We start from the raw sequence: 27,980 nt of genomic DNA, 5'->3' as shown, positions 1-27,980 counted from the left end.
CACCTCATCCAATCCTTAAAGTCGTCTGCATGAACGTGTCTAATTTTTAAAGTTTTGAACCGAAAACATGAATCAATGGCCTTAATCGCTCAAAACGCAGTCACGTGACATAGAAATCGCTTCGTTTACCTCAATCAGACGATTGTTTAATCAACGTTATGGTGGTGCAGAATTTCTAAATTGTTTTTATGTGTATAAATATGTTCGATCGTACAGTCTTTCTGGTCATTGATTGGTATGTTGAAAGCCTTTAGGACATCGAATTGATAAACAAACTATATGTTACATAGGTATGATTTTTTTATTATGCTTAAACCGTACAATTGGCCATAACAGGACCACTCAAAGGTGTGTCCCTACAATCAGCCATAACAGGACCACTCAAAGGTGTGTCACTACAATCAGTCATAACAGGACCACTCAAAGGTGTGTCACTACAATCAGCCATAACAGGACCACTCAAAGGTGTGTCACTACAATCATCCATAACAGGACCACTCAAAGGTGTGTCACTACAATCAGCCATAACAGGACCACTCAAAGGTGTGTCCCTACAATCATCCATAATAGGACCACTCAAAGGTGTGTCACTACAATCAGCCATAACAGGACCACTCAAAGGTGTGTCACTACAATCATCCATAACAGGACCACTCAAAGGTGTGTCACTACAATCAGCCATAACAGGACCACTCAAAGGTGTGTCACTACAATCATCCATAACAGGACCACTCAAACGTGTGTCACTACAATCATCCATAACAGGACCACTCAAAGGTGTGTCACTACAATCATCCATAACAGGACCACTCAAAGGTGTGCCCCTACAATCAGTCATAACAGGACCACTCAAAGGTGTGTCACTACAATCAGCCATAACAGGACCACTCAAAGGTGTGTCACTACAATCAGTCATAACAGGACCACTCAAAGGTGTGTGTGTCACTACAATCAGCCATAACAGGACCACTCAAAGGTGTGTCACTACAATCAGCCATAACAGGACCACTCAAAGGTGTGTCACTACAATCATCCATAACAGGACCACTCAAAGGTGTGTCACTACAATCAGCCATAACAGGACCACTCAAAGGTGTGTCACTACAATCATCCATAACAGGACCACTCAAAGGTGTGTCACTACAATCAGCCATAACAGGACCACTCAAAGGTGTGTCACTACAATCAGCCATAACAGGACCACTCAAACGTGTGTCACTACAATCATCCATAACAGGACCACTCAAAGGTGTGCCCCTACAATCAGTCATAACAGGACCACTCAAAGGTGTGTCACTACAATCAGCCATAACAGGACCACTCAAAGGTGTGTCACTACAATCAGTCATAACATAACAGGACCACTCAAAGGTGTGTCACTACAATCAGCCATAACAGGACCACTCAAAGGTGTGTCACTACAATCATCCATAACAGGACCACTCAAAGGTGTGCCCCTACAATCAGTCATAACAGGGCCACTCAAACGTGTGTCACTACAATCAGCCATAACAGGACCACTCAAAGGTGTTTCCCTACAATCAGTCATAACAGGACCACTCAAAGGTGTGTCACTACAATCAGTCATAACAGGACCACTCAAACGTGTGTCCCTACAATCAGTCATAACAGGACCACCCAAAGGTGTGCCCCTACAATCAGTCATAACAGGACCACTCAAAGGTGTGTCACTACAATCATCCATAACAGGACCACTCAAACGTGTGTCACTACAATCATCCATAACAGGAACACTCAAAGGTGTCACTACAATCAGTCATAACAAAATTACACCTTTTAGCAACTACTTAGATGCATCAACGTGCATTTTCGGAAGCACGAACGACCAAAAACAAAACGATCGTGCGTTTTCAAAGTCAATACGCGATGGTAAAATTGAAGTACTGAAATGAAAAGACTAAACTTGTGATTGTAAGTCTTATTTATTAAAATAGAGAGTCATATCTTCTCTACACAGAGAAGTCTATTAAACAGAGAATGTTCTTGTAAACTCAACCAGTTGATTGATGAGTGACATTTCGATAACTGCGCTGTCACCTTCAAACAAATGACGTATGAAGCGAAGCACTGACGTATGTAATGAACGAAATGATAACAATGTAATATCGTTGATTCAGCTACTCGTACTCTACATATGTCTGTCCAATGTTCCTACACCGAGGAATCCCCAACTAAAAGTCTGGCCAATGTTCCTACACCGAGGAATCCCAACTAAAAGTCTGTCCAATGTTCCTACACCGAGGAATCCCCAACTAAAAGTCTGGCCAATGTTCCTACACCGAGAAATCCCCAACTAAAAGTCTGTCCAATGTTCCTACACCGAGGAATCCCCAACTAAAAGTCTGTCCAATGTTCCTACATCCCCCAACTAAAAGTCTGTCCAATGTTCACACCGAGGAATCCCCAACTAAAAGTCTGTCCAATGTTCCTACACCGAGGAATCCCCCCAACTAAAAGTCTGTCCAATGTTCCTACTCCTACACCGAGGAATCCCCAACTAAAAGTCTGTCCAATGTTCCTACACCGAGGAATCCCAACTAAAAGTCTGCCCAATGTTCCTACACCGAGGAATCCCCAACTAAAAGTCTGTCCAATGTTCCTACACCGAGGAATCCCAACTAAAAGTCTGTCCAATGTTCCTACACCGAGGAATCCCCAACTAAAAGTCTGTCCAATGTTCCTACACCGAGGAATCCCAACTAAAAGTCTGTCCAATGTTCCTACACCGAGGAATCCCCAACTAAAAGTCTGCCCAATGTTCCTACACCGAGGAATCCCAAACTAAAAGTCTGTCCAATGTTCCTACACCGAGGAATCCCCAACTAAAAGTCTGTCCAATGTTCCTACACCGAGGAATCCCCAACTAAAAGTCTGTCCAATGTTCCTACACCGAGGAATCCCAACTAAAAGTCTGTCCAATGTTCCTACACCGAGGAATCCCCAACTAAAAGTCTGTCCAATGTTCCTACACCGAGGAATCCCCAACTAAAAGTCTGTCCAATGTTCCTACACCGAGTCTGAATGTTCCTACCCAACTAAAAGTCTGTCCAATGTTCCTACACCGAGGAATCCCCAACTAAAAGTCTGTCCAATGTTCCTACACCGAGGAATCCCCAAAAAGTCTGTCCAATGTTCCTAAGTCTGTCTGTCAATGTTCCTACACCGAGGAATCCCCAACTAAAAGTCTGTCCAATGTTCCTACACCGAGGAATCCCAACTAAAAGTCTGTCCAATGTTCCTACACCGAGGAATCCCCAACTAAAAGTCTGTCCAATGTTCCTACACCGAGGAATCCCCAACTAAAAGTCTGTCCAATGTTCCTACACCGAGGAATCCCCAACTAAAAGTCTGTCCAATGTTCCTACACCGAGGAATCCCCAACTAAAAGTCTGTCCAATGTTCCTACACCGAGGAATCCCAAAAAAAATTTGCAAGATCGTGCATTGAAACATCGTTACTAAACAGGAAGTCGGAAGTTCCTCCAGGGATACTTCCCCTACGAAACAAAAAGACGGAAGTTCCTCCAACCTGATTTCACCTTCTAAACAGAAAGACGGAGGCTCCTACCATGAGACCTCCCCTTCTAAACAGCTGACGGACGTTTCTACTACGAGACATCCCCTACTAACAGACAGACGGAGGCTCCTACCATGAGACATCCCCTTCTAAACAGCTGACGGACGTTTCTACTACGAGACATCCCCTACTAACAGACAGACGGAACTTCCTAACACCAGTTTTCATGTACTACACAGAAATTCCTTCCACAAGATTTCACCTACTAAAAAGAAAGATTGATATTCCTACCACGAGACTTTCTCAACTAAACAGACAGACGGAAGTTCCTACCACGAGACTTTCTTAACTAAACAGACAGACGGAAGTTCCGACCGCGAAACTTCCCCTACTAAACAGACGGGCGGAAGTTCCTACCACGAAACTTCCCCTACTAAACAGACAGACGGAAGTTCCTACCACGACACATCCCCTACTAATCAGAAAGACGGAAGTTCATACCACGAAACATCCCCTACTAATCAGAAAACGGAAGTTCATACCACGAAACATCCCCTACTAAACACAAAGACGGAATTTCATACCACGAAACATCCCCTACTAAACAGAAGGACGGAAGTTCATACCACGAAACATCCCCTACTAATCAGAAAACGGAAGTTCATACCACGAAACATCCCCTACTAAACACAAAGACGAAAGTTCATACCACGAAACATCCCCTACTAAACACAAAGACGAAAGTTCATACCACGAAACATCCCCTACTAAACAAATATACGGAAGATCCTACCACGAAACATACCCTACTTAACACAAAGACGGAAGTTCATACCACGAGACATCCCCTAATTAATGGGCAGTCGGATATTCGTACCTATGCCATGCCATCAACAATTCGTTCAACGGTTCCTTCCTCTAGAACTTCTGGATTTAAAGTCACATTGAGTGAGATCAATTCCTTAATCAGTCCATCCAGTATTGTCGGGATAAGGTCGCAGAGGATTCCTCAGAGAAATGTTTAGCATATTGTTCAGTAGTCGATTACAGATGTCTACATTACATTTGAATCGTTTTACTAAGATTTTGATATTTTAATTCTGTTAGCTTTTAACTATTCATGTGTTTCTAAATTAAAACCATGGCATTCCAAATGTTGTTATGTATTGAACAGAAAATGCATCGTGCACTTCACCTTAAATAACTTTGAAGTAAATCTCTTCTACAGCAAACATGAGATCTATAGCACTATGCGACTGTGTATATAAGCCACATGTTTTATTTGAAACGTTAAATGTAAACGAAGAGCACGTGACGTTTCTGCCACACCTCCCGGCACACCTAAGGATGCTTGTTACGATCAACAGGTCATAGGGACTCTCTATAGCAGTCGTTGGCTTTCTCTGATCGGCAACTCGCTCGATGTAGCAGTTAATATCCTGGCAGACTCTTACTGACCCGGCTGAAGTGGAAGGTGACATGATTGTTTTTATGGGATTGTTAGTAGATGTTGTGGTAGTGGTAGGTGATGTGGTGGTAGATGTTGTGGATGTGGTAGCGGTAGGTGATGTGGTAGATGTGGGTGTGGTTGTTGTCGTTGATGTGGTAGTGGTAGGTGATGTGGTAGAAGTGGATGTGGTTGTTGTCGTTGGTGTGGTAGTGGTAGGTGATATGGTAGAAGTGGGTGTGGTTGTTGTCGTTGATGTGGTAGTGGTAGGTGATGTGGTAGAAGTGGGTGTGGTTGTTGTCGTTGATGTGGTAGCGGTAGTTGATGTGGTAGAAGTGGGTGTGGTTGTTGTCGTTGATGTGGTAGTGGTAGGTGATGTGGTAGAAGTGGGTGTGGTTGTTGTCGTTGATGTGGTAGTGATAGGTGATGTGGTAGAAGTGAGTGTTGTCGTTGATGTGGTAGTGGTAGGTGATGTTGTAGAAGTGAGTGTTGTCGTTGATGTGGTAAGTGATGATGGCAAATCTGAAAATTGAAAATAGATTACAGTAAGTTTAAGAAAAAACGCTTACCATGACGGGCATTTGTTTTTAGTGAGAACGCACAATGTCACGATGAAATATGATATTTTATCGTCAACAGGCAACCATCAAGGACAATGCTTAATTTAGGATGCACATGAATAAAACCTAGTACAACTGACGAAGTACACAGTATGCAAAATCTTACAAAGACTACAATTTGAAGTAAACTTTAATGAAAACTGAACAAAATTAGATATAGTAAACATTAGACTTAATAAAAACGGTAAGGTAACACTTCGTTGCGATTTATTAATTATTCCCTGCATAAGTTGGCACATCAACTAGGAGATGTCATGGTCCAGGGTTGAAACATCCAGAGATAGTTGGCAACCGAGGGGCAGAAGTAATCAGCCATGTACAGTCAAATGCATGATTACAAGCAGATTAATTTCTTTAAGTAATCTCATCATACAGAATATTATGGTCGCTTGTTGGAGTATTGACCCACCATACTAAGCATACACCCACCGTACTGAATATATTACTTACCTGTTGGAGTATAGACCCAGTTCGACTTATCACAGAAACTCCTTATGGAAGTTAAATCATCACTCTCAAGGTCATCGTTAAAAAGCCCCATACAGATAACAGCACCCGTGAACTTATCTCCTCCATTCAAATTTGCTCCTAAGCGAATTGTTCCTGGTGTCGTCAGGGTTTGGTCGGATGCGAAACTGTCGGTTGAATAAACACTGTTTGAATTGTCTAGATATACATCATACCGTCCATTGCTTTTGAGCACACAGAAAATCAGTGTATGCCAGGTATTGAGCTTAACGCTGGCAAAAAATTGTTTCCCTTCTACAGATCCATAAGCAGTTTTCGATAAGACTAGTGCCTCGTTGATCACCGATGCTTTTAATTCTGTTATTTGGCCCGTCGTTGCTGTGGATTTATAATGAAATAATGTCGAGTCAGCCGAATTTGTTTTCTTAAAATGAATGACAAGAGAAACATCATTGCTACCAAAGGAGGCAGGTCCAACCGCTATATCAACATATCCGGATCCGTCAAATGTGAGCGATTTAACGCCATTAAAGTTCGGATGTAGCTCTCCAAACTTAAATCCAGACTGACTATTATCCTGTACTGTGTTGGCGTAAACTTCCCCGCCGTAGGTACTGTTGTTTAGCGGCCATATATATACCTGTCCAAAGCTTTCTGTCATTACCATAGATGGTTGATCTGAAGAATTATAGAGAGTAGAGATTTCATGTTGCTGAAGAAAAACATTAAAACTTTTAAACTAAAAGAATTAATTAAATCAAAAAATGATAAATTGACAAAAATTATCTATCAGTCAGAATTAATGTATAATCACACAGATCTTTGTTGAATGTTACAAAGACTTTCAGAATAATACTCGAGAGACGTACCCTAGCGACAAAAATTGTTTACATTACCAACTTTATCACGACATCAACTACGACATCACCACATTCTACAGACTGTCGCCATATTAAGCACGCCATTTATATTTGTAAGTACAACTACTGAAAACAAAGTAGGTATGAAAACACAGAAGTATAAGGTACTGCGTTGGAATTATTATATTGAATCATGGTATACTTCCCTATAATATTACTTTCCTACGTAAAATATTCTCGTACTCTGCTGTCTATGATCTATTTTCTGCTAAATCACGAGCGTAGTTTCCACTTAGATAAAAAGAGCGGGAAAAACATCGATACGCAGAACACTACTGAAAACTTTTGAAGAAACATGGTCCTTAAAAAGGAACTTGAAAATACAAAAAAAAAATTGTTGTCAAATTTTGACGTTCTTTTAAAAAAGACAAGAATCTTGAAACAAAAGAAAAGTTTATCTTTCAGATAAATGTTCATCTGCTCAAAGGAACTTGTCAATCTACTTTAAACAGTTGTGTGTCTTGGATTTATGCACTGTTAAAATGACACGGTGGGGATGTAAGAGTTTGAGTTTCTTCATTCATGTAGGTAACGTCTCGTTCCCAACACGGATTTTGTTATATCAAAAACATATCCAGAAGAAATATGTAAATTATGTTCTCGAGACCATGTGAATCAAAAATCAGTAAGAGTGCAGAATCATGTTTAATTAATGACCAGCTTAAAAGAACATTTCATTTTGTAGAGTTGAATCCATGTGATTTGCGCCGATGGAAAACATGCAATATTTTATATTGTAACTCTTCAAGATAACAGAATAACTATATATTGTTTGTTACCGTCATCGGGTAATATTTACAACTACCAGTTAACAGATCAAGTAAAATTTAAATACTAAAAATTTGCAGTCACATAAAATTTATCAGCTGAATACAATTGAAGACCAGATTACTCTCTACATGTATTCAATACTATAAAGATAATTAAACCGTGTAAGTACGTGTACACAATCCTAGTTATATAGTGAGTAGATACGGAATTTTCACGTAGGAATGATTATACTCACTACTAAACACCAGAAAAGACAATCCTAGGTACACAATGGTATTCTGTAGGGTAGCCATGTTCTTCCGTTCCTTTCTATGAACACTCAGTGGTAGCAGTTTTTGTTTGAGGAAAGTAACAATTTACAGAGCCCACTGTCCAATGACATCCATATATACCTGGTAATTATCGTCTATATCGATCCAATGAACACACGTTTCCAGAAACCACTCCTAAATCACGTAGCAACATTTGCTGTACAGTGTATGATACTTATCAATTTTATAAATAGAATTTTCAACCTGAAGTATTAAACTATAATTTTCATTTTCTTGTGTTAATGGCGGAGGGACATGTTTTATTACGCGCAAAATGTTATATGATATGTTGCGGGATATATCCGACTTCCGGAAAATATTTATAAAGTTTGAAAGTTGTATAAGCTCAGCATCACCATACGTATAAGTTAATTTAACATTTCTTTGTCGTCTACAATCAGCCACAACATACATATGTAAATGCTATAGCTTGTCCCTCCAGCCTGGGGATGTATTTAAGATAGCATATAGGTTAGTGTAAAGAGATTCTTTCGGAAATGTTAATGTCGTGTACTGCTTGACTGGTATTCAGTTCCTGGTTTCTCCTTGGTTTATCGATTAGTTGTGAACACTTTTATTGTATTTACTTTGTAACACATCAAGCGTGGCAGTGACTTTAACCGGCCCATGTTTCACTAGGAATTCAAAAGAGATGAAAAAACGTACATTACCAACTAATGTATCACCTCGCTGAACTGATTTCTCTCCGATGGTTTGTAATGGACATTCATCTCGAAATATATCCCTATTTTTTATGTTAATTCATCATGTTTGAATGGTTTTGTCCCAAACATCAACACATTAGATTAAGTAATATTGATTTTAGCGCGAAGTACGATATCAGTCACGTCACATTGAGATGAAACATGCTTACAATTCTCTCAGTCATAACATCACTTTGTTGCGGCGGAAAATGTTTCACAAATACATATTTAGAAATAATGAAAGAATTCAACTGCGACTTACCTCGATCTCACAACATATGTACAAGGTCGTATGTTTCTGTGTACTTTGTCACTGGTTTCTACCCATAGATTAAATAAGGAAAAAGCATGTTCAGTAATATATACAGTGTACCTATTATCTGTACATTTCAATAAAATCAGTTATGTACGAAGAGAATGAAAAGATACACTTCACAAGGAGAAGTCGACAAGATGGAGGACGAATGAGGTTATGATAGACAAATACTTTTTATCTGTTTTGATATGTTTTAATCTCAACAATACTTTGACAATATCAACGAAATACTGGCATGTCAATAAAACCATGATCTCAAGAAACGTGATTAAAATGTGGACCAGGGAGAGTACATGGAGAATAAGACCAGGTGTTCCGGAAGGATTTGGGTTTCAAGTTCTATATATTTCAACAACTCGGGCTATGTGAGGTGAATGCATGTGCCAAATGCGAGTATTTTTTTTTGTTTTTGTTTTTTTTTTTTTGGGGGGGGGGTAGACTTCGATACGTAAACGTTCTTGTGTGACCAGAAGCCGACTTTATACTGCTACATGTACACTGCCAGAGTTCCCAGTCTCACTCCCAACTTATTCCAACACACTACATGCAGGACAGTTCCGCAAGGGTAACATTCTTTAATCCAAGTAAGAATTATTACGATCTGAAATGAGAACAACAAACACGCCAGAATACTAAGAACATCAATCACAATCTAGCATGATTATAGATCTTAACAATAATATAAACAGAGACATAGTAAATAGGAAATTCAAATATCACAGGAATACGCCACTGTAAATGACGCAGGACAACCTGCCCTTGTATACAAGGTGAGTGCGTGCGTTTTCAGGAGACTGCGTTCGTATTAGCCTCCTTGTGTATAATTAGAAAGAGAAACAATCACAGGTCATAGGCTAGGAACCAGGGAGGTTCTGTGTATGTGTAATAAAGATCACGTGTGTTCCATCAAGCAGCCATAGTTGTCAAGAGTTTATTGCTAAAGCAAAGCTGAAAAGTGCAGTGGCTGAAACAACTGAAAGCAAAGTAGAATTTGACAAAAGAGAGCACACTTGACAAAATCAAGTCAAGATGTGTGTCTTATTACAGAAATATTAATTTGGAATCGATACAATTAATACAAATGGGCCATTCCAACTAATTATTTATGTTCAAAGCTCGAAAAAAGTGAAGGTCAATAAAAAAATAAATGTCACAAAATCCAAGTGCTTTTATTACCGTTAACATTGTTTACGGAAACCTCTGAAAAAAACGAGTTGATTTGTGTATTTTGACAGGGTTGACATGGGCCATGCCACGATACTAGAGTAACGCAGGGAGTAGTAATTACCGTGTACAATTAATCTAGTCTATCTTTAAACGGAGGACAGAACCAAGGCTTTCCACACGTGGGCGAACGTACATCTCAAAGTCAAAAGTGAGGCAATGTCAAGGGACACATAAGAAACAAAGACCGTTTAGAAAGACAGGGAAAAATCTTAAGCTGAATTTTGTTTCCAATAATTTCAAATCAAGTAATGGAGACAGCAGGTAAATGTCTTACTCTCTACTCACAGGACAAGAGGTGTTGTTGAATGCTTGGTGACATGATAGGGAACACCTTGGTGACATGATAGGGAACACCTTGGTGACATGATAGGGAACACCTTGGTGACATGATAGGGAACACCTTGGTGACATTATAGGGAACACCTTGGTGACAGGATCGTGAGACACCTTGGTGACATGATAGGGGACACCTTGGTGACATAATATGGGACACCTTGGTGACATGATAGGGGACATAATGGTGACATGATAGGGGACACCTTGGTGACACGATAGTGAGACACCTTGGTGACATGATAGGGGACACCTTGGTGACATGATCGAGGGACACCTTGGTGATATGATAGTGGAGCACTTCGGTGACATGATCGTGGGACACCTTGGTGACAGGATCGTGGGACATCATGGCGACATGATAGGAGACACCTCGGTGACATAATAATTGGACACTCGTTAGCATGAGTTGGGCACCTAGGTGACGCGAAAGTGGTACATTTGGGTTATTTGATAATGGGCCACTGGTTGACATGATAGTTGGGCACATGGGTGAAATGATAGTGGGACACGTGTTGGCATGAAAGTGAAACATTGGTTGTCATGATAATAGAACGCTGGTTGACATGATAGATGGACACCTTAAGGAAATGATAGTGGGACACTTGGCTGACATGATAGTTGGACATCGGTTTACATGATAGTGGGACATGGTTGACATAAAAGTCGTGCACTGGGTGACATGATGTAGGAACAGACGCTGACATAATAAGCGAGCACTGGTTAACATGATAGTGAGACACCTTGGTGACATGATCGTGGGACACCTTGGTGACATGATCGTTCGACACCTTGGTGATATGATAGTGGGGCACTTCGGTGACATGATCGTGGGACACCTTGGTGACATGATAGTGGGACACCTTGGTGATATGATAGTGGGACACCTTGTTCACATGATAGTGAGATATTCGAATGACATGGAAGAAGATTTTGTTATCTAAACCCTGTAAGTCCCAAACAGAGAAAATATACAATTATAAACCTTCGTTGTAGATTTATCACAGTCAATACTTTAATGTACAGGTATATCATATTGATTTATTTCAGCAATAGAAATTAATTCATCTTAACTAAAATCAGATAACTCTATTATATTTTTAATGTGCTCTCAGAAAATAGACATACAATATACTATACATTTAACAAGACGCACCATCACTTCATCATGCTAGCGCTTTTTCAAACAAGTTCGGGTGACTAAGAAATTAGACATTAAACGAAATTAGAATGTATAAATAGCGACCTCACTTTTTATGCCAATAGATTAATGTGTTCCGTTTAATGAATGTTAACTTGTTAGGGATGTATGAGATAAATTATGATTATGACAACATCAATAGTATCCAAATATTTCCTAACTTATCCGTCTCCCATTTAACACTACACATTCCATGACTGCTCTGCTTGTAATTGCACTTCCGGCACACCCAGTCCTATTTGATACTACAGTAATTCAATGGTATTCACATAATCTTTCTGTTGCTCGTCACTTACCTCGTTTCATTGTATCGAATAAGGATTCTAATACTGTAAGCTTGTCTTTGTTGGTGTGGTTATTTATTCATCTGTTTGTTTCAAAGGGAAATTATTTATTTCATAATTTATATCTCAATTAGCGAAAGGTCTTTATGTAACCCCGTTACATGTTAACTTAACAGCAAATTCTTTTGATGCGGCTTATGGATGTTGGATCCATTGATTATTGTAAAACTTAATGTTGTACCTTGGTCCGTGATAGTAATGTGATTACGTTTGTAGTCTCATTCTGATCTCTCAGAGTTACCGCCCTTCGTTTTCACTATCAATCTTTGTATAGCGATAAGCTTGACAGCCAATGAAAACTGATAATGTTAGTTCCTAGTTCAGCTGTCTGGCCAGGAAATTACATTAAAAACTTCAAATAGCTGAAAATTAGGTTATCGGATATTTATTCTACAACTTTAATTAACAGTCAATTATATATTACTTACTTGGCTTTTCAAAAAAAACGTAAAATCCGAGTGTCAAACAACTTCAGTCAACGGTAATTTCGACTTAATTAATCACGTGTTTTTACCCACACTATCTCGGCTATCTCAGTCACGGTTTTATGAGAGATAATTCGACTTCATCAATTAATCACGCGACATCACCGACACTGCATTGTCTATCAGTCATGCGACTTCAATTCAATTCGACTTCAACCATAAGATTTCTAGGTACAGTTATTTGTACAAAACAACTGAAACGTACTGAAATCTCTACTTTCTAGTTTAGTGACAATACTTACTGGAGTTCGTACCTCGTTCCAGTAAAGTTACTAAATATAAAACACTTTTAAATATGATGTAGTCGTCACTATAGCAACACTCAATGGCTGTAGACAAAGCTGATAACTTCATAACTTTATGTGAACCATCCATCGCTTTGTTCACATTTACATGACCCTTCAGTTCATGTAAGGTCGACCCCAATGGCGAGCGATTCTAGAGATTTAATGGGTTATCCCAACAAACAGTTCGGTTTCATTTTGATCTAGGTGAATTTAGTTGTTGTCATCGGGGGCGTAATATATGATGTGATGCGTATATAGGCAGAGACATTATTTATATTTAAACGTAGACATATTTATATAGAAAAATTACACACAAACACAAGATCACAACATACATGTAAATACATTCCTCAGAATCTATCAGTGGTGCTTGATTTGATGATTTTTTTTGTCAACAGAGAACAAAAAAAGCTGTAAATTCAACTCTATGTCCAATGCATTCAAATCTTGAACATAATAAGCCTTTCGTTTTCGAAAAGTTAACATCATGTCCACTGGTCATTCGGGTCGGTCTCGATTAATAATGGGACTTTGATGAACCGGTTTGTCTGCACAAACGAAAGCTCACCATTAGGTATGGGTTATTCCCCCTGAATTACTATTCACCCAATCACATTCCGATCTTTTTCCAAGCACCGACGTTGCTAAATACAACATGGCTGACATCGGCGAAGAAGAAAACTTGGTACCGGAGAACACGGCACCTACTGACGTATGTATTGAATTCAAACAAATATGAATGAAAAAGTTTTGTCCTTCAACTCCGTTATTACATTTTAATGCTATAAATACAACCCAGAATTGGATTCAGGCGATGTCTTCGCACTTTTTTCTATGATATTGTTGACGTGCTGTGCTAAATTCAAAATCTTTTCTTTTTTCCACACGAATTGGACGTTATCAATATGAAACGATAGAAATTTTACGAAAATATGATTAACACTAGAACAGAAGTTCATGTGACACGCCAGTTGAGGATTTGAGTGTGATGTTTCGATTACCATGTTATGTACTTTTAATCTGTTTACCTTCTTGACATACTATAATGTTGGTCGGTTTATGACCATCTCGTACACTTCTTACGTTAGTAGTTGTATATGCTTAATTTCTTATACTTTTCATTTCACTGATGAAAGTGACGGTGTAGTCAAAGAAACATCACCCTCAAATTTTCTGCTGGTTGTGTTACAAGAACTTCTATTCTGTAGACATTACCAACCTGAATAAATGTTCTGAAAAATGATTAACACTAACTTAACATATAAAATGTCTGATGGGACGCTTTGGTCACATGAGTCAAACTACAATGGCCAACCACTGTGCTCATGAATCATTAGCCTACATTGTAGTACATATACACCACCAAAATAATCCTGCCTTTGAATAACTAATTGATTACTCTAAGCAGTAACTATCCCTCAAATGCAGGATGAATACCCATCTTCTCTAAATCGACAATACAATGGAATCTCTTGCCATTAGCAGTGGTACATTGCATGATACTTTAGAGATTCAAAGCACATACATTTGGTATCTCCTACATTTGTATGTAGCCCCTGAAGTCCTTGCACCAAGCCACTAGCAGAACATTCATCTTTTATTTTTTAGGTATTCACTATCCTCACAAAAATGCTAATTATGAAAAAAAAACTTTTCTCTATACAACACTTACATGCATCTAAGCAATCCCAACCTCCATCTATGTAAACAACAACATGGAGCAGGTTAGTAATGAGAGGAACACCGATACAGGCCACAGGGACTCAACATTTGTTCATTGTGGTTCATGTTAGTCTGAAAGGTTCTGGGTCACCATCCATAATTTTATTTTTGACTTGGTTGTGGCCAATATACAGACTAAAACAAATAAAATTACAATTGCGTATCATATATCTATTGATGTAACATTTTACTGTTAGGAAGAAAACTATGCAGCTCCACCTCCACCACAGCTTGATCTAGAACCACAAATTGTGACCAGCATACCACAAGTTCCTGTTGCAGCTCCGAAGCCTAAACCACGGAAAGGTAACATAAGCCAAAACATGATGTCTAACTATATAGCTATGGCTCAAACTACATTATACCATCTGGGCAATCAATACACAAGTGGAAATGAAAGTTCTGTTTTCTCTATACAACCTATGATTTTTTGTAATATTTATTTTCTGGCATATTCAAAAATTGGATTGGCCAGTATGTGACCGCTAACCATTCATGCTTCTTTTTCTTATAGAGTGTAGATATTCAGTAGATCTACAAATGTGATGTGAGATTAAAGCATAAATTTGAATAAAGTTTTAAGCAATCTATTCTTGTTTATTCTCTCATATTAAAAAATCCAGATATTATAACAACTGCATTCATTATATGTGTATAAATAGATTCACTGAATGTAAAGTGCTTTCTTAGGCTACACAGAAATCCTCCTCTAAGTACAATTTATTTAGTTTCCACTGTAAGTATTAGAAATCAAATATAGAAACTTTTCCTGATCTACACTGAATGGGTGCTGTCTTCAGTTGTTCCTCTTCTATTGTGCTTTAGGTAAAATAGGCGGTAACAACTGGAGTCATAGTGGTATACTAGTAGAATAGTAGGAAAGTCCAGAGGTAGTTTTTGTAGAGTAATGAATAAATTCACTATAAGGTGTCAAATAAGTTAAACTTAAAATGCAAATTCATGTTAGACAATTTTATATTGGACATCTCAGTACCAATTTATTTACACTTTTCAATTTTGTTTTCATTTAGCACCTGAATTGCCAATCTTTGAGAGGAGAAACTGGCTAATACACCTTCACTACGTAAGGAAGGAATATGACAGCTGTAAATCTCTTATCAGAGAGCAATTGGCGGAGAGTGGGGGCATGTGTGAATATGCTGTGTATGTACAAGGTCAGTATAAAGACACTAACTACAAGGACTGATTGATAAATTGTGAGCCTCATATTAAACCATTTGAATTTCGGGGAACATGTTGTATTATTTTTCAACATAATCTCTTTAGTATCTATACACTTTTGCCAGTGATGTTTGAGGGACAATTTGGCACTTTTAAAGAAGACCTTTTCTCGGTTGTTTAAAAAGTCCTTCACAGTATGTATGACGTAATCATCTGACAGAAAGTGGGTACCAGAAATGGACTTTTTCAATTTTGGAAACAGATGAAATTCTGATTGAGGAGATCAAGGTGGGTGCCCAATCAACTGATTGAGAGCTTTCTCATTGCAAGATCTTACATAAGACTGGAATGTACTCTTTCCTGTGAAATCACAACTGTACTGGCAATATATCTCTCTGTAACTCAAATGTCAGCCATAACAATATCATGGACTTTTTTAGCCATTTCTGGCGTCATCCACACAGCTCTGTCTGCCACGTTTAAATTCCACCACCTACCTTTCCACTGTAGCATATGAAGGGGCACCATTCCCTAGTGTTGCTACCATATCAGTATGGATATCCTTAGGTGCTAGACCTTTGTTATCCGATTCGTCCATTTTGCAAAAATCGCTTGCCTTGTTTACTTTAGAGTGCTACCCCTTGGATATAAACTGACCAAATGACACCAGTCTTCAGGTACACAGCCTTAAATAGTCAGGGAATAGCAGAGCGGAAAAAGGACATCCCTGCTTAACTTCTTCAATACAAGACTCACACCTTATCAATCAGCCCACCTTTGTCCAAGGTTGCCTGGCAATTTGAAAAGCTGGCATTAGATCTTTGCATCATTTATGACTGTTTAAAGTTTGTCAATTTTAATGATAATAAGTTAAGCATCAGTTCTTGATACATGTCTGTACAAATTGCCATCTTCAGTATAATAGGTAGGTATTGATTGTTTTTGTAATGTGTGTTTGATGATAGTAAGTATAACATTTCTAAACGAAATATTGTTTGTTTTCAGCCCTAATTCTGCGACAAGAAGGTAAAATTCAGGAGTCTCTGGAGATGTTTCAGACGTGTACTTTATTGAATCCAACGAGTGCCGATAACTTAAAGCAAGCTGCAAGATCTTTGTAAGTTGTGACAAAAGTTCAAGTTTTAAAGATCATTTCAAGTTTTTAAAGTTTCTGTACCAGTAAGTTTTGATTATCACTGTAAGGTAGAAATGAACTTTGAAAGATCTTTGCAAAATTAAAATTTTCAGATGAGTATATAGTTGCCGCATAGTCTGTCCATTTATCTGTTCATCTGTCCCTCTTTTGGTGTCAAGGGGTATCTTCCCCCACATTTAACCAGGGATAATGAAGTTTGGTGTAAACATTGGTCATACTACAACAATGTGCAATGTACCAAATTTAGGGCCTGCAAAACATCAAATACAGAGTTATTGCCCTTTGAGGATGTGCCGTGTACTAACTTCAGGACCCAAAACCCCTTAATGATAGAATTATTGCCCTTTGTTCAAATTTTGTCTTCATGAATGTTGTTTTCAAGGACCATTCATCAGTTTCACTATTGCACTTGCTGGTTTAGCAGTTATCATGAACATTTTATATTTAACATAGTGGTCTGTGATCTTACATTCTTTGAATAAGTTGCGCTTATATAGCACAAATCCAAGCTATTTGGCTCCCTGTTTTGACATGTAAATCTGTATTGCAAGTCTTAATTGAATTCAAAATGCTGTATTATGTTTCATGTTGGTTACAAGGTTTCTTCTGGCCCGACACAAGGCAGCCATTGAGGTATATAATGAGACAGCTAAGATATCACAGAAAGACTGGGTAAGTATGTCAGTCGTTTTTATCCAAATTTGGTCATTTTCTAATAACAAGTCAAAATACACGATGCATGTTGTAAAAGTATTCTTTGTATAAATGTCACTTTCCAGATATATCCTTCAGGTTTGACGAAGTGTGTCAAAATAAACTGAAATGGTAGTTTACAATGTGCATGTACATGTTTTATTTGTTGTTTTTAATTCTAAGGAAGAGTTTTCTTTTCTTTTCAGGAAATATCTCACAACCAGGGAGTATGCTACATGTACCTCAGAGATTATGCCAAGGTGAGATAACTTTTTGAGAAACACGACTGGTATTGTTTTTATTGAATTTAAATGTGAAAGAATTAAGTTTTAAAATTAAATACAAATATTTACTGAATATAGCCTGAATTTACAAACAATGATATTTACATTGTTATATTGTAGGCAAAAGAATGCTTGACACAAGCACTAGCTTTTAAACGACATGAGATATCCTATGTCATGCTTGGGAAGATTCACTTGATGGAAGGAGATATTAATGCAGCCATTGAGATCTACAAACAAGCTGTAGAGTAAGATATTCCAGCAAAACTTTGTTATATATCTAACCTCTTTTCTGTCTTCTTTCATGTACTTTTTTTTCATGGCTGTCTTTATAACTGCCCTGTCTTCACAGGTTATTTAAGGTTATTTACTACATCTAGCTTAGAGCTCAGAGCAAATTAGGGAAAACAAGATACAAATAGTATTGTTACTTCATCAGATACCACTTGTTATTGGAGGAGACAGAATTTTCGTACATTGTTGACAAAAATGTTCAGAACTCTTGGTTTGAAGTATCTTTTGTAAGAATATGAATTATCAATGTGCATTATTTTTGCGAGATATTTAGCAATGTGCTTGTGTAGAAGTGCAATGATAGATTTTAAAAGAGTTATGTAAGTAGAAATTTGCATACCTCAAAATCTGTGATAAAAAGTGTACAAAAACTGCAATTATAACACATTTCTTGTGGTAGGAAAAGTATTAAATGAAATAACCTTTAAAACATGCAAGATCTATGCTTTGTTGTGAGGTTTGACATGTTGATATTAAACCTTCAGCTATATGTTTGTTGTAGATATTCCCCAGAAAACCCAGATATGCTCACCACTCTCGGCCTGTTATATATGCAGGTAATTGGTTTTGTTTTTGTAAGTTGTGTATTGCTATAGTACAGGTAGTTTATTATTATTACATAGCTTACAATATCCAGATTAATATAAAGATGATTAATCATTACACATCTCTGATTTATCTTTCATGGTTTGACCAGAATTTCAAAATTTTCAAGACATTTAAGATTTTGATGTTAGAGCTGAAAAGGAATTTGAATCAAAAGTTTTGCATACTTTTGTTAATTTGAGTGTTTGAGAAAAGTGATTCCCTAGATTAGAATTACAGTACACAGTGATAATCATATTAAAAACATATATGGCTTGATTCTATCAAGATCTTTGGATTTTTCACCAGATTGGTCAGTACCAGAAGGCCTTTGAGAACCTTGGTAATGCCATGACGTATGATGCTACCCATGTCAAAGCTATCATGGCCGCAGGAAGTATGATGCAGACTCACGGAGACTTTGATGTGGCTCTCAATAAGTACCGTATAGCAGCTGTAAAAACACCAGAAAGTCCAACACTCTGGAACAACATTGGAATGAGTTTCTTTGGGAAAAAGAAATTTGTGGCAGTAAGTTTGTTTTATATGATAATTATTTCTGAATGATTTTTGTCATGAAATGTGTGAAAAGTTTGTCAAAGACCAAACAAAGAACAGCCATTTATATTTTCTACCTAAACATTTAACAGATATCTGACATTTATAATCTGCTTTTATGAGAATCATTTGTGTCAGGTTTTTTTTTTCTTTTTGTGTCTGTGATTAGCATTCCAATCTGTTAATTAAGTCAAAAGTAAAATAAGAAAGCTATGGTTTTATTGATTAACAGTAAGCAGCAAACATTGCTCTCATTGCTAACAGTAAATCTGAGTACTGTCAACATAGACCTATCTGACAATTCCAGGCTATCAGCTGCCTTAAGAGAGCTAATTATCTGGCACCATTCGACTGGAAGATCCTCTTCAACCTGGGACTTGTTCACTTGACCATGCAGCAGTATGCCTCAGCATTCCATTTTCTTAGTGCTGCTATTAACCTCAAACCAAAGATGGCACAGCTCTTCATGCTCCTGGCAGGTAAACAATAAGTCTCGTTATTGTCATCCTATGATTAGTAAATGCTTTGTTCAGTAGGTATTGAGCAACTATGATCGATCATTCTTATATCCTACCAAAGAAAACGAATTTACACAGGCAGTGAAATCAGTTGTTATTTAATATGGTGAGAAGAACAGTAATTTATTACATTTGAAGATGAAAAAAAATCTTGTCTGAATCACAGGTCGATAACTCATTGAAAATGTCTATTATTCAAATACATGTAACTTCCTTTTTAGAAGTTGAACTGGCACTTGCTAACAATGAGATTTTTGTCAGAAAAAATGTTACTTTGAAAAAGTATTAAAAATTGAGAACTGTTACATAGGTTTTATGTATTAATTCTTCTGCATTTTCATGGACTTAGCTCCCTGTGGAAAGAACATGTACAAGTGTTTCTCAATTTTTCTGGATCTGACTTTTGTTTTGTGAGAAAGGTTACCTCAGGTGTTGTCATCTGTTTTTAGTTAATTGACATCTTGTACCTGTACCATGGTGTAAATGATCAAAGGGGGCAGATGTCATGATACATAATACAATATAACTTTGATATCTAAACATGTATCTTTTGTATTGTACGCATCACATGATATTGTTTTTGTTACTAGTGGCCCTAACACACTTGGAGGACCCAGACAATGCCAGACAGGCATACGAACAGGCCCTCACACTCGATCAGTAAGCTATTATTATTATCAATATCATCATATTCATTTTTTTTGTAAATGTTAAATTTGTTAGGATTGAAAAACACACACTTCCAACAGTGTCTTTGTCAGTCCTAATCTGTACCTAAAAGAAAATCTTGAATGAAAGACGATTCCATAGAATTCATTGTGTTCTAAAGAAAGTTCTTTCTTTATGGTAAACATTGTGATTTTATTTGTAGGAAAGATCCAGGAATTTCTTTGAACTTTGCTCTGTACATGTACAACAATGGACAGAAGAAGGAAGCTGCAAAGCAATTTAAAGACTTTGAGATGAAGATGAAAATTTTAAAGGCAACCAACCCTAATGGAGGTGATCCTGAGGTACTGTTATAGTAAACAGAATTTTCAGCTTTAGTATTGGAACTATAAGAATAATGTATTCTTATGTTTAACTAAATATTTATATGAAGTACCTCCAGCTAGTTTATGATTACCAAGCAAATTAATAAAAATCCTTTTGTCATGGAAATAAACAAGACATACATGTCTTTACTTCAGAATAGTAAGAATACAGTGTTACCAATGTATGTGTACAGACCTCTGAACTAAGAATACAGTGTTACCAATGTATGTGTACAGACCTCTGAACTAAGAATATAGTGTTACCAATGTATGTGTACAGACCTCTGAACTAAGAATATAGTGTGACAATGTATGTGTACAGACCTCTGAACTAAGAATATAGTGTTACCAATGTATGTGTACAGACCTCTGAACTAAGAATATAGTGTGACTAATGTATGTGTACAGACCTCTGAACTAAAAATACAGTGTTACCAATGTATGTGTACAGACCTCTGAACTAAGAATATAGTGTTACCAATGTATGTGTACAGACTTCTGAACTAAGAATATAGTGTGACTAATGTATGTGTACAGACCTCTGAACTAAAAATACAGTGTTACCAATGTATGTGTACAGACCTCTGAACTAAGAATATAGTGTGACTAATGTATGTGTACAGACCTCTGAACTAAAAATACAGTGTTACCAATGTATGTGTACAGACCTCTGAACTAAGAATATAGTGTTACCAATGTATGTGTACAGACTTCTGAACTAAAAATACAGTGTTACCAATGTATGTGTACAGACCTCTGAACTAAAAATACAGTGTTACCAATGTATGTGTACAGACCTCTGAACTAAGAATATAGTGTTACCAATGTATGTGTACAGACCTCTGAACTAAAAATACAGTGTTACCAATGTATGTGTACAGACCTCTGAACTAAGAATACAGTGTTACCAATGTATGTGTACAGACCTCTGAACTAAGGATATAGTGTGACCAATGTATGTGTACAGACTTCTGAACTAAGAATACAGTGTTACCAATGTATGTGTACAGACCTCTGAACTAAGAATACAGTGTGACCAATGTATGTGTACAGACCTCTGAACTAAGGATATAGTGTGACCAATGTATGTGTACAGACTTCTGAACTAAGAATACAGTGTGACAATGTATGTGTACAGACCTCTGAACTAAGAATACAGTGTTACCAATGTATGTGTACAGACCTCTGAACTAAGGATATAGTGTGACTAATGTATGTGTACAGACCTCTGAACTAAGAATACAGTGTGACAATGTATGTGTACAGACCTCTGAACTAAGAATACAGTGTTACCAATGTATGTGTACAGACCTCTGAACTAAAAATACAGTGTTACCAATGTATGTGTACAGACCTCTGAACTAAAAATACAGTGTGACAATGTATGTGTACAGACCTCTGAACTAAGAATACAGTGTTACCAATGTATGTGTACAGACCTCTGAACTAAAAATACAGTGTTACCAATGTATGTGTACAGACCTCTGAACTAAGAATACAGTGTTACCAATGTATGTGTACAGACCTCTGAACTAAAAATACAGTGTTACCAATGTATGTGTACAGACCTCTGAACTAAGAATACAGTGTGACAATGTATGTGTACAGACCTCTGAACTAAGAATACAGTGTTACCAATGTATGTGTACAGACCTCTGAACTAAAAATACAGTGTTACCAATGTATGTGTACAGACCTCTGAACTGAGAATACAGTGTTACCAATGTATGTGTACAGACTTCTGAACTAAGAATATAGTGTTACCAATGTATGTGTACAGACCTCTGAACTAAAAATACAGTGTTACCAATGTATGTGTACAGACCTCTGAACTAAGAATACAGTGTTACCAATGTATGTGTACAGACCTCTGAACTAAGGATATAGTGTGACCAATGTATGTGTACAGACTTCTGAACTAAGAATACAGTGTTACCAATGTATGTGTACAGACTTCTGAACTAAGAATACAGTGTTACCAATGTATGTGTACAGACCTCTGAACTAAGGATATAGTGTGACCAATGTATGTGTACAGACTTCTGAACTAAGAATACAGTGTGACAATGTATGTGTACAGACCTCTGAACTAAGAATACAGTGTTACCAATGTATGTGTACAGACCTCTGAACTAAGGATATAGTGTGACTAATGTATGTGTACAGACCTCTGAACTAAGAATACAGTGTGACAATGTATGTGTACAGACCTCTGAACTAAGAATACAGTGTTACCAATGTATGTGTACAGACCTCTGAACTAAAAATACAGTGTTACCAATGTATGTGTACAGACCTCTGAACTAAAAATACAGTGTGACAATGTATGTGTACAGACCTCTGAACTAAGAATACAGTGTTACCAATGTATGTGTACAGACCTCTGAACTAAAAATACAGTGTTACCAATGTATGTGTACAGACCTCTGAACTAAGAATACAGTGTTACCAATGTATGTGTACAGACCTCTGAACTAAAAATACAGTGTTACCAATGTATGTGTACAGACCTCTGAACTAAGAATACAGTGTGACCAATGTATGTGTACAGACCTCTGAACTAAGAATATAGTGTGACCAATGTATGTGTACAGACCTCTGAACTAAAAATACAGTGTTACCAATGTATGTGTACAGACCTCTGAACTAAAAATACAGTGTTACCAATGTATGTGTACAGACCTCTGAACTAAGAATATAGTGTTACCAATGTATGTGTACAGACCTCTGAACTAAGAATATAGTGTGACAATGTATGTGTACAGACCTCTGAACTAAGAATATAGTGTTACCAATGTATGTGTACAGACCTCTGAACTAAGAATATAGTGTGACTAATGTATGTGTACAGACCTCTGAACTAAAAATACAGTGTTACCAATGTATGTGTACAGACCTCTGAACTAAGAATATAGTGTTACCAATGTATGTGTACAGACTTCTGAACTAAGAATATAGTGTGACTAATGTATGTGTACAGACCTCTGAACTAAAAATACAGTGTTACCAATGTATGTGTACAGACCTCTGAACTAAGAATATAGTGTGACTAATGTATGTGTACAGACCTCTGAACTAAGGATATAGTGTGACCAATATATGTGTACAGACCTCTGAACTAAGAATATAGTGTGACTAATGTATGTGTACAGACTTCTGAACTAAGAATACAGTGTGACAATGTATGTGTACAGACCTCTGAACTAAGAATATAGTGTGACCAATGTATGTGTACAGACTTCTGAACTAAGAATATAGTGTGACCAATGTATGTGTACAGACCTCTGAACTTAGAATACAGTGTGACCAATGTATGTGTACAGACCTCTGAACTAAGAATACAGTGTGACAATGTATGTGTACAGACCTCTGAACTAAGAATATAGTGTGACCAATGTATGTGTACAGACCTCTGAACTAAGAATACAGTGTGACCAATGTATGTGTACAGACCTCTGAACTAAGAATATAGTGTGACCAATGTATGTGTACAGACTTCTGAACTAAGAATACAGTGTGACAATGTATGTGTACAGACCTCTGAACTAAGAATACAGTGTGACAATGTATGTGTACAGACTTCTGAACTAAGAATACAGTGTGACAATGTATGTGTACAGACTTCTGAACTAAGAATACAGTGTGACCAATGTATGTGTACAGACCTCTGAACTAAGAATACAGTGTGACCAATGTATGTGTACAGACCTCTGAACTAAGAAGATGCATTATAGAATTTCTCTCTACTGCTTTAGCCACAGATTCAGGAAATCTATCCTCTGTAGAGGCTGTATCTCCTGTTAATAACGTCAGTCTTACTCGCATAAGAAAATACAAAACTGGAAAATAAAACACCCCTCAATGTTTTCATCAGAAAAAATAGTAGCCAATGAAAATGTCAGTCTCTTTAAAGTAACTTAAATATGAGTCAGTTGTTATCACTGATATATCATAATTGTCACTGGATTTGTCTTGTTTAAAGGCAGAACAGTGTACATGATGTCACTGAAATGACCAATGATTGTATTTTATTTTTCTTCATCAGATCCAGGATGTTGCTAGCAAGTTGGCTGCTGCCTTACAGGTAGGGGATAGTATGCTTTGGAAACAGTCAAGTCAACCATCTGCACCACAGTCCGATCAGAATGCAAATACCATGCCGTCCAAACCATCTGACAATGTTGATGAGACACAAGTGAAGAAGCCAATTGGGTCAATTCCAGACTCTGGTCCCCTACCTCCACCTCCAAATGACCCGGTTGGAGACATCACCGGAGGAAGGGGAGCTCCAACACCAATAATACCGCCCTACAATCCCTATGAGGAGGACCGTGGTGCCAGCCGGCTAGAGAGCGAACCTACATTTCATCCTCCTCCAAAGACCGATTCACTTCCACCTATTACTGGTGGGGCAGGTTTAAAGGCAGGAGCATTACCTCCCCTTGGTATTCCAATTGCATCTGGACGAACGGAGCCCCCTGACCTGGATAAACTTCCTACCCCACCAAAAGATGGATTACCGTCATACACAGAAGCTATGAATGAGTCAAAGAAACCAGAGATGGAGCCAGCAACGTAGCTTTGAGGTTGTGATCTACAATAGAAATTAGTAAACATTACAGTCAGTGAAATAATATTATTTATGTGACTTCATTCTTATTCTCTGCCGTCCTTTTACTGGTGATACAGGTATTGATTTTGTCACTAAATTATTATACGCTGCTTTCTCCTCGTAAGTGTCAGCAGTTTATATTTTCCTCAATGTTTTCATAATGTAAAAAATACTAATTAATGATTCCATCATTGCACAATTTGTACTTTCAGGTGAAGTATGATAGTAGTTTCAGGTAAAGTACAGTTTTCAATCAGCAGTTAAATGCTGTGGTAGATATGAATTGCATATTACTTTGTTATATATTATGGCCTAATTCCTGTTCTAAACTGTCATAGCATTGGATTTATAATTTTAGAAGGTACAATTTGAGGTTTTATTTCTGATTTTACAACTCTCTATGAAAAATGCTTTCATAAAATTCACTAGTAAATATAGTGTTTATGTTGCAAACCAATCTTTTCATCTTTAGTATGTATGTTTATTATAGTATGCTAAATTCACACCTATAAGACTATATCTGTACAAGATACAGGTTTGATAAGGAGGCACATCATGAGCATAATACTTCTTTTATTGTATAATGCAACCTATTTCATTCATTTTGAAACAAAAGATGATTGTTAATGCCTGGAGTGATGGTAATTGAACCAAACACATTTAGCTTACTGGACAGATGCTCTACTGAGGAAGCTGAAGAGAAGTCTTTGCTAGTCAAGTCAATAGGAATTGAACAGCGTTAATTTAACATTTGGCATTAAATTTATATTGCTATTAGCTTTACAAGAATTGTTTGATTCAGTTTAATTGTTATGTGGAAGTGTAAATTGTCATGAGTTTTATTTTTGTCATACAGAAAAATATTCACACAACTTGTTATATTGTTTTGTTAGAGATGTAAAGAGAAATTCATGAAACAACACTTTATATGTGATAATTGCCCATTTTTGACACGGACTATCATGGAAAGTTATTTATCCGAGTAATGGCTAATCTGTGAGGTCAGTTGTGAGGACTAAATAAACAAGTACTTTGTTGTGATATCGATGAGCGACACAGGTTTTCTTACACTGTTTCGAAAGAAAATAGCCATTTGAACATTCTAACAAATTACCAACAGTATAATGTGAATGGTTTATGTGGCTCCAGAGGAGAAAGAATAGTTGGTTTGTAAAAGAGATTTTGAAGCAAATGAAAATGATGAATTGGAGCGAGAGATACAAAATAGAATTTACTTAATTGATGACTGATATGGTGGTACATGTAAGGTGTTAAACATGCATGTATCTGATTTGTGACAGAAAAATAAATTATATGTTGAAAAATATGAAATGATATATATATTGTTACACTATTAAATTATCATCACCAGCCTTGGACATGGTTTGTGTTGTTATTTAACAGTTTTAAGCTGGTGGCCTACAATGTGTATATGGTGGCCGGAGAAGATAGGGGTTAGCTTGTGTTGAAAATGACCCATGGGGTTTAAGACAGATCGTCGGGGTTGTGCTATAAGTACGATGGCTGACAAGAGCATGATAAAAAGATAATTAGTGTACCATGTTACACATCTATAAAAAAATTAATCTTTATGGTACATGGAAGTTATAAAAATCTTCACAAAACAATCTTTACTTTCATAGTGTACATGTACCCACAATCGAATCGGCCGCGAAGAGGTGTGTTTTTACATCTTTCTGTACCATGGTACACTGTTGCAGGACTCCAATCAGTATGAAGTTTCTTTTCGTGTCACGATACTCTTTTTTAGGCGATACCAAAAAATGTGGAAAAAAAGAGTATCATACTGATTTGAGTCATGCAAAATGTCATGTGATATCTAAAATGATACCTAAAATATCGCATGGTTCTCTCTTATTTGTCCATTTCCAAGTGGGCGAGACAGATAAACAAAGACATAGGAAAGATTTCGAACAAATCTATTATACGTAAAAAAAAACCGAGAGATTTTGTTAAATTGATATTCGTCGTTTTGACGTTAGTTAACACATTCGAACAGTTCACCGGCGTTGATGTTTCTAAAGTTTTTCCATACGTTGTCCAGCTCCGACATCTCTGACATCTACTAATGAAATGAAATATTCCTGTGACAGAAAATGGGATGGGTAAGAAAATCGCGGGAAAATCATCGACTTGACACATGACACTAATCGGCTCCTAATAGGTTCTAGCTCCGCCCCTTGGCACGAGGATGAGAAAACCTCGGTGGTCATTGGATAAAACAGATACATAATAGACACTCGTAATGTGTCGGATATATCACATTCGTCCTTCGGACTCGTGTGATATATTACGCGTGCCCATTATGTATCTATTACTTGAATAAGGGGATTCACCAATCCTACTGGGA

General features: G+C 37.3%; 2 protein-coding genes across 2 annotated transcripts; one reads left to right on the top strand and one right to left on the bottom strand.

Annotated features, from left to right (window-relative positions):
- Positions 1–908: 908 nt before the first annotated feature.
- Positions 909–6,733, bottom strand: LOC132560677 (mucin-2-like). The gene is made up of 3 exons (XM_060225349.1): positions 6,055–6,733; positions 4,867–5,506; positions 909–1,335 (listed from the first exon to the last, which is right to left on the bottom strand). Exons 1-3 carry the CDS (start codon positions 6,731–6,733, stop codon positions 909–911), a joined length of 1,746 nt encoding a protein of 581 aa, XP_060081332.1.
- Positions 6,734–13,626: 6,893 nt separating this feature from the next.
- On the top strand, positions 13,627–26,927 carry LOC132560680 (Bardet-Biedl syndrome 4 protein-like). The gene is made up of 13 exons (XM_060225351.1): positions 13,627–13,683; positions 14,891–14,999; positions 15,725–15,868; positions 16,881–16,992; positions 17,631–17,703; positions 17,931–17,984; positions 18,129–18,256; positions 18,805–18,859; positions 19,197–19,418; positions 19,753–19,924; positions 20,554–20,623; positions 20,835–20,976; positions 25,043–26,927. Exons 1-13 carry the CDS (start codon positions 13,627–13,629, stop codon positions 25,574–25,576), a joined length of 1,872 nt encoding a protein of 623 aa, XP_060081334.1. The 3' UTR covers positions 25,577–26,927.
- The last annotated feature ends 1,053 nt before the right edge of the window (positions 26,928–27,980 follow it).

Source organism: Ylistrum balloti, unplaced genomic scaffold, assembly GCF_031769215.1.
Source record: "Ylistrum balloti isolate Yb309-2 unplaced genomic scaffold, AGI_CSIRO_Ybal_v1 Utg371096, whole genome shotgun sequence".
NCBI classification, from domain to species: Eukaryota; Metazoa; Mollusca; class Bivalvia; order Pectinida; family Pectinidae; genus Ylistrum; species Ylistrum balloti.
This window is presented reverse-complemented; position numbering and strand designations above follow the sequence as displayed.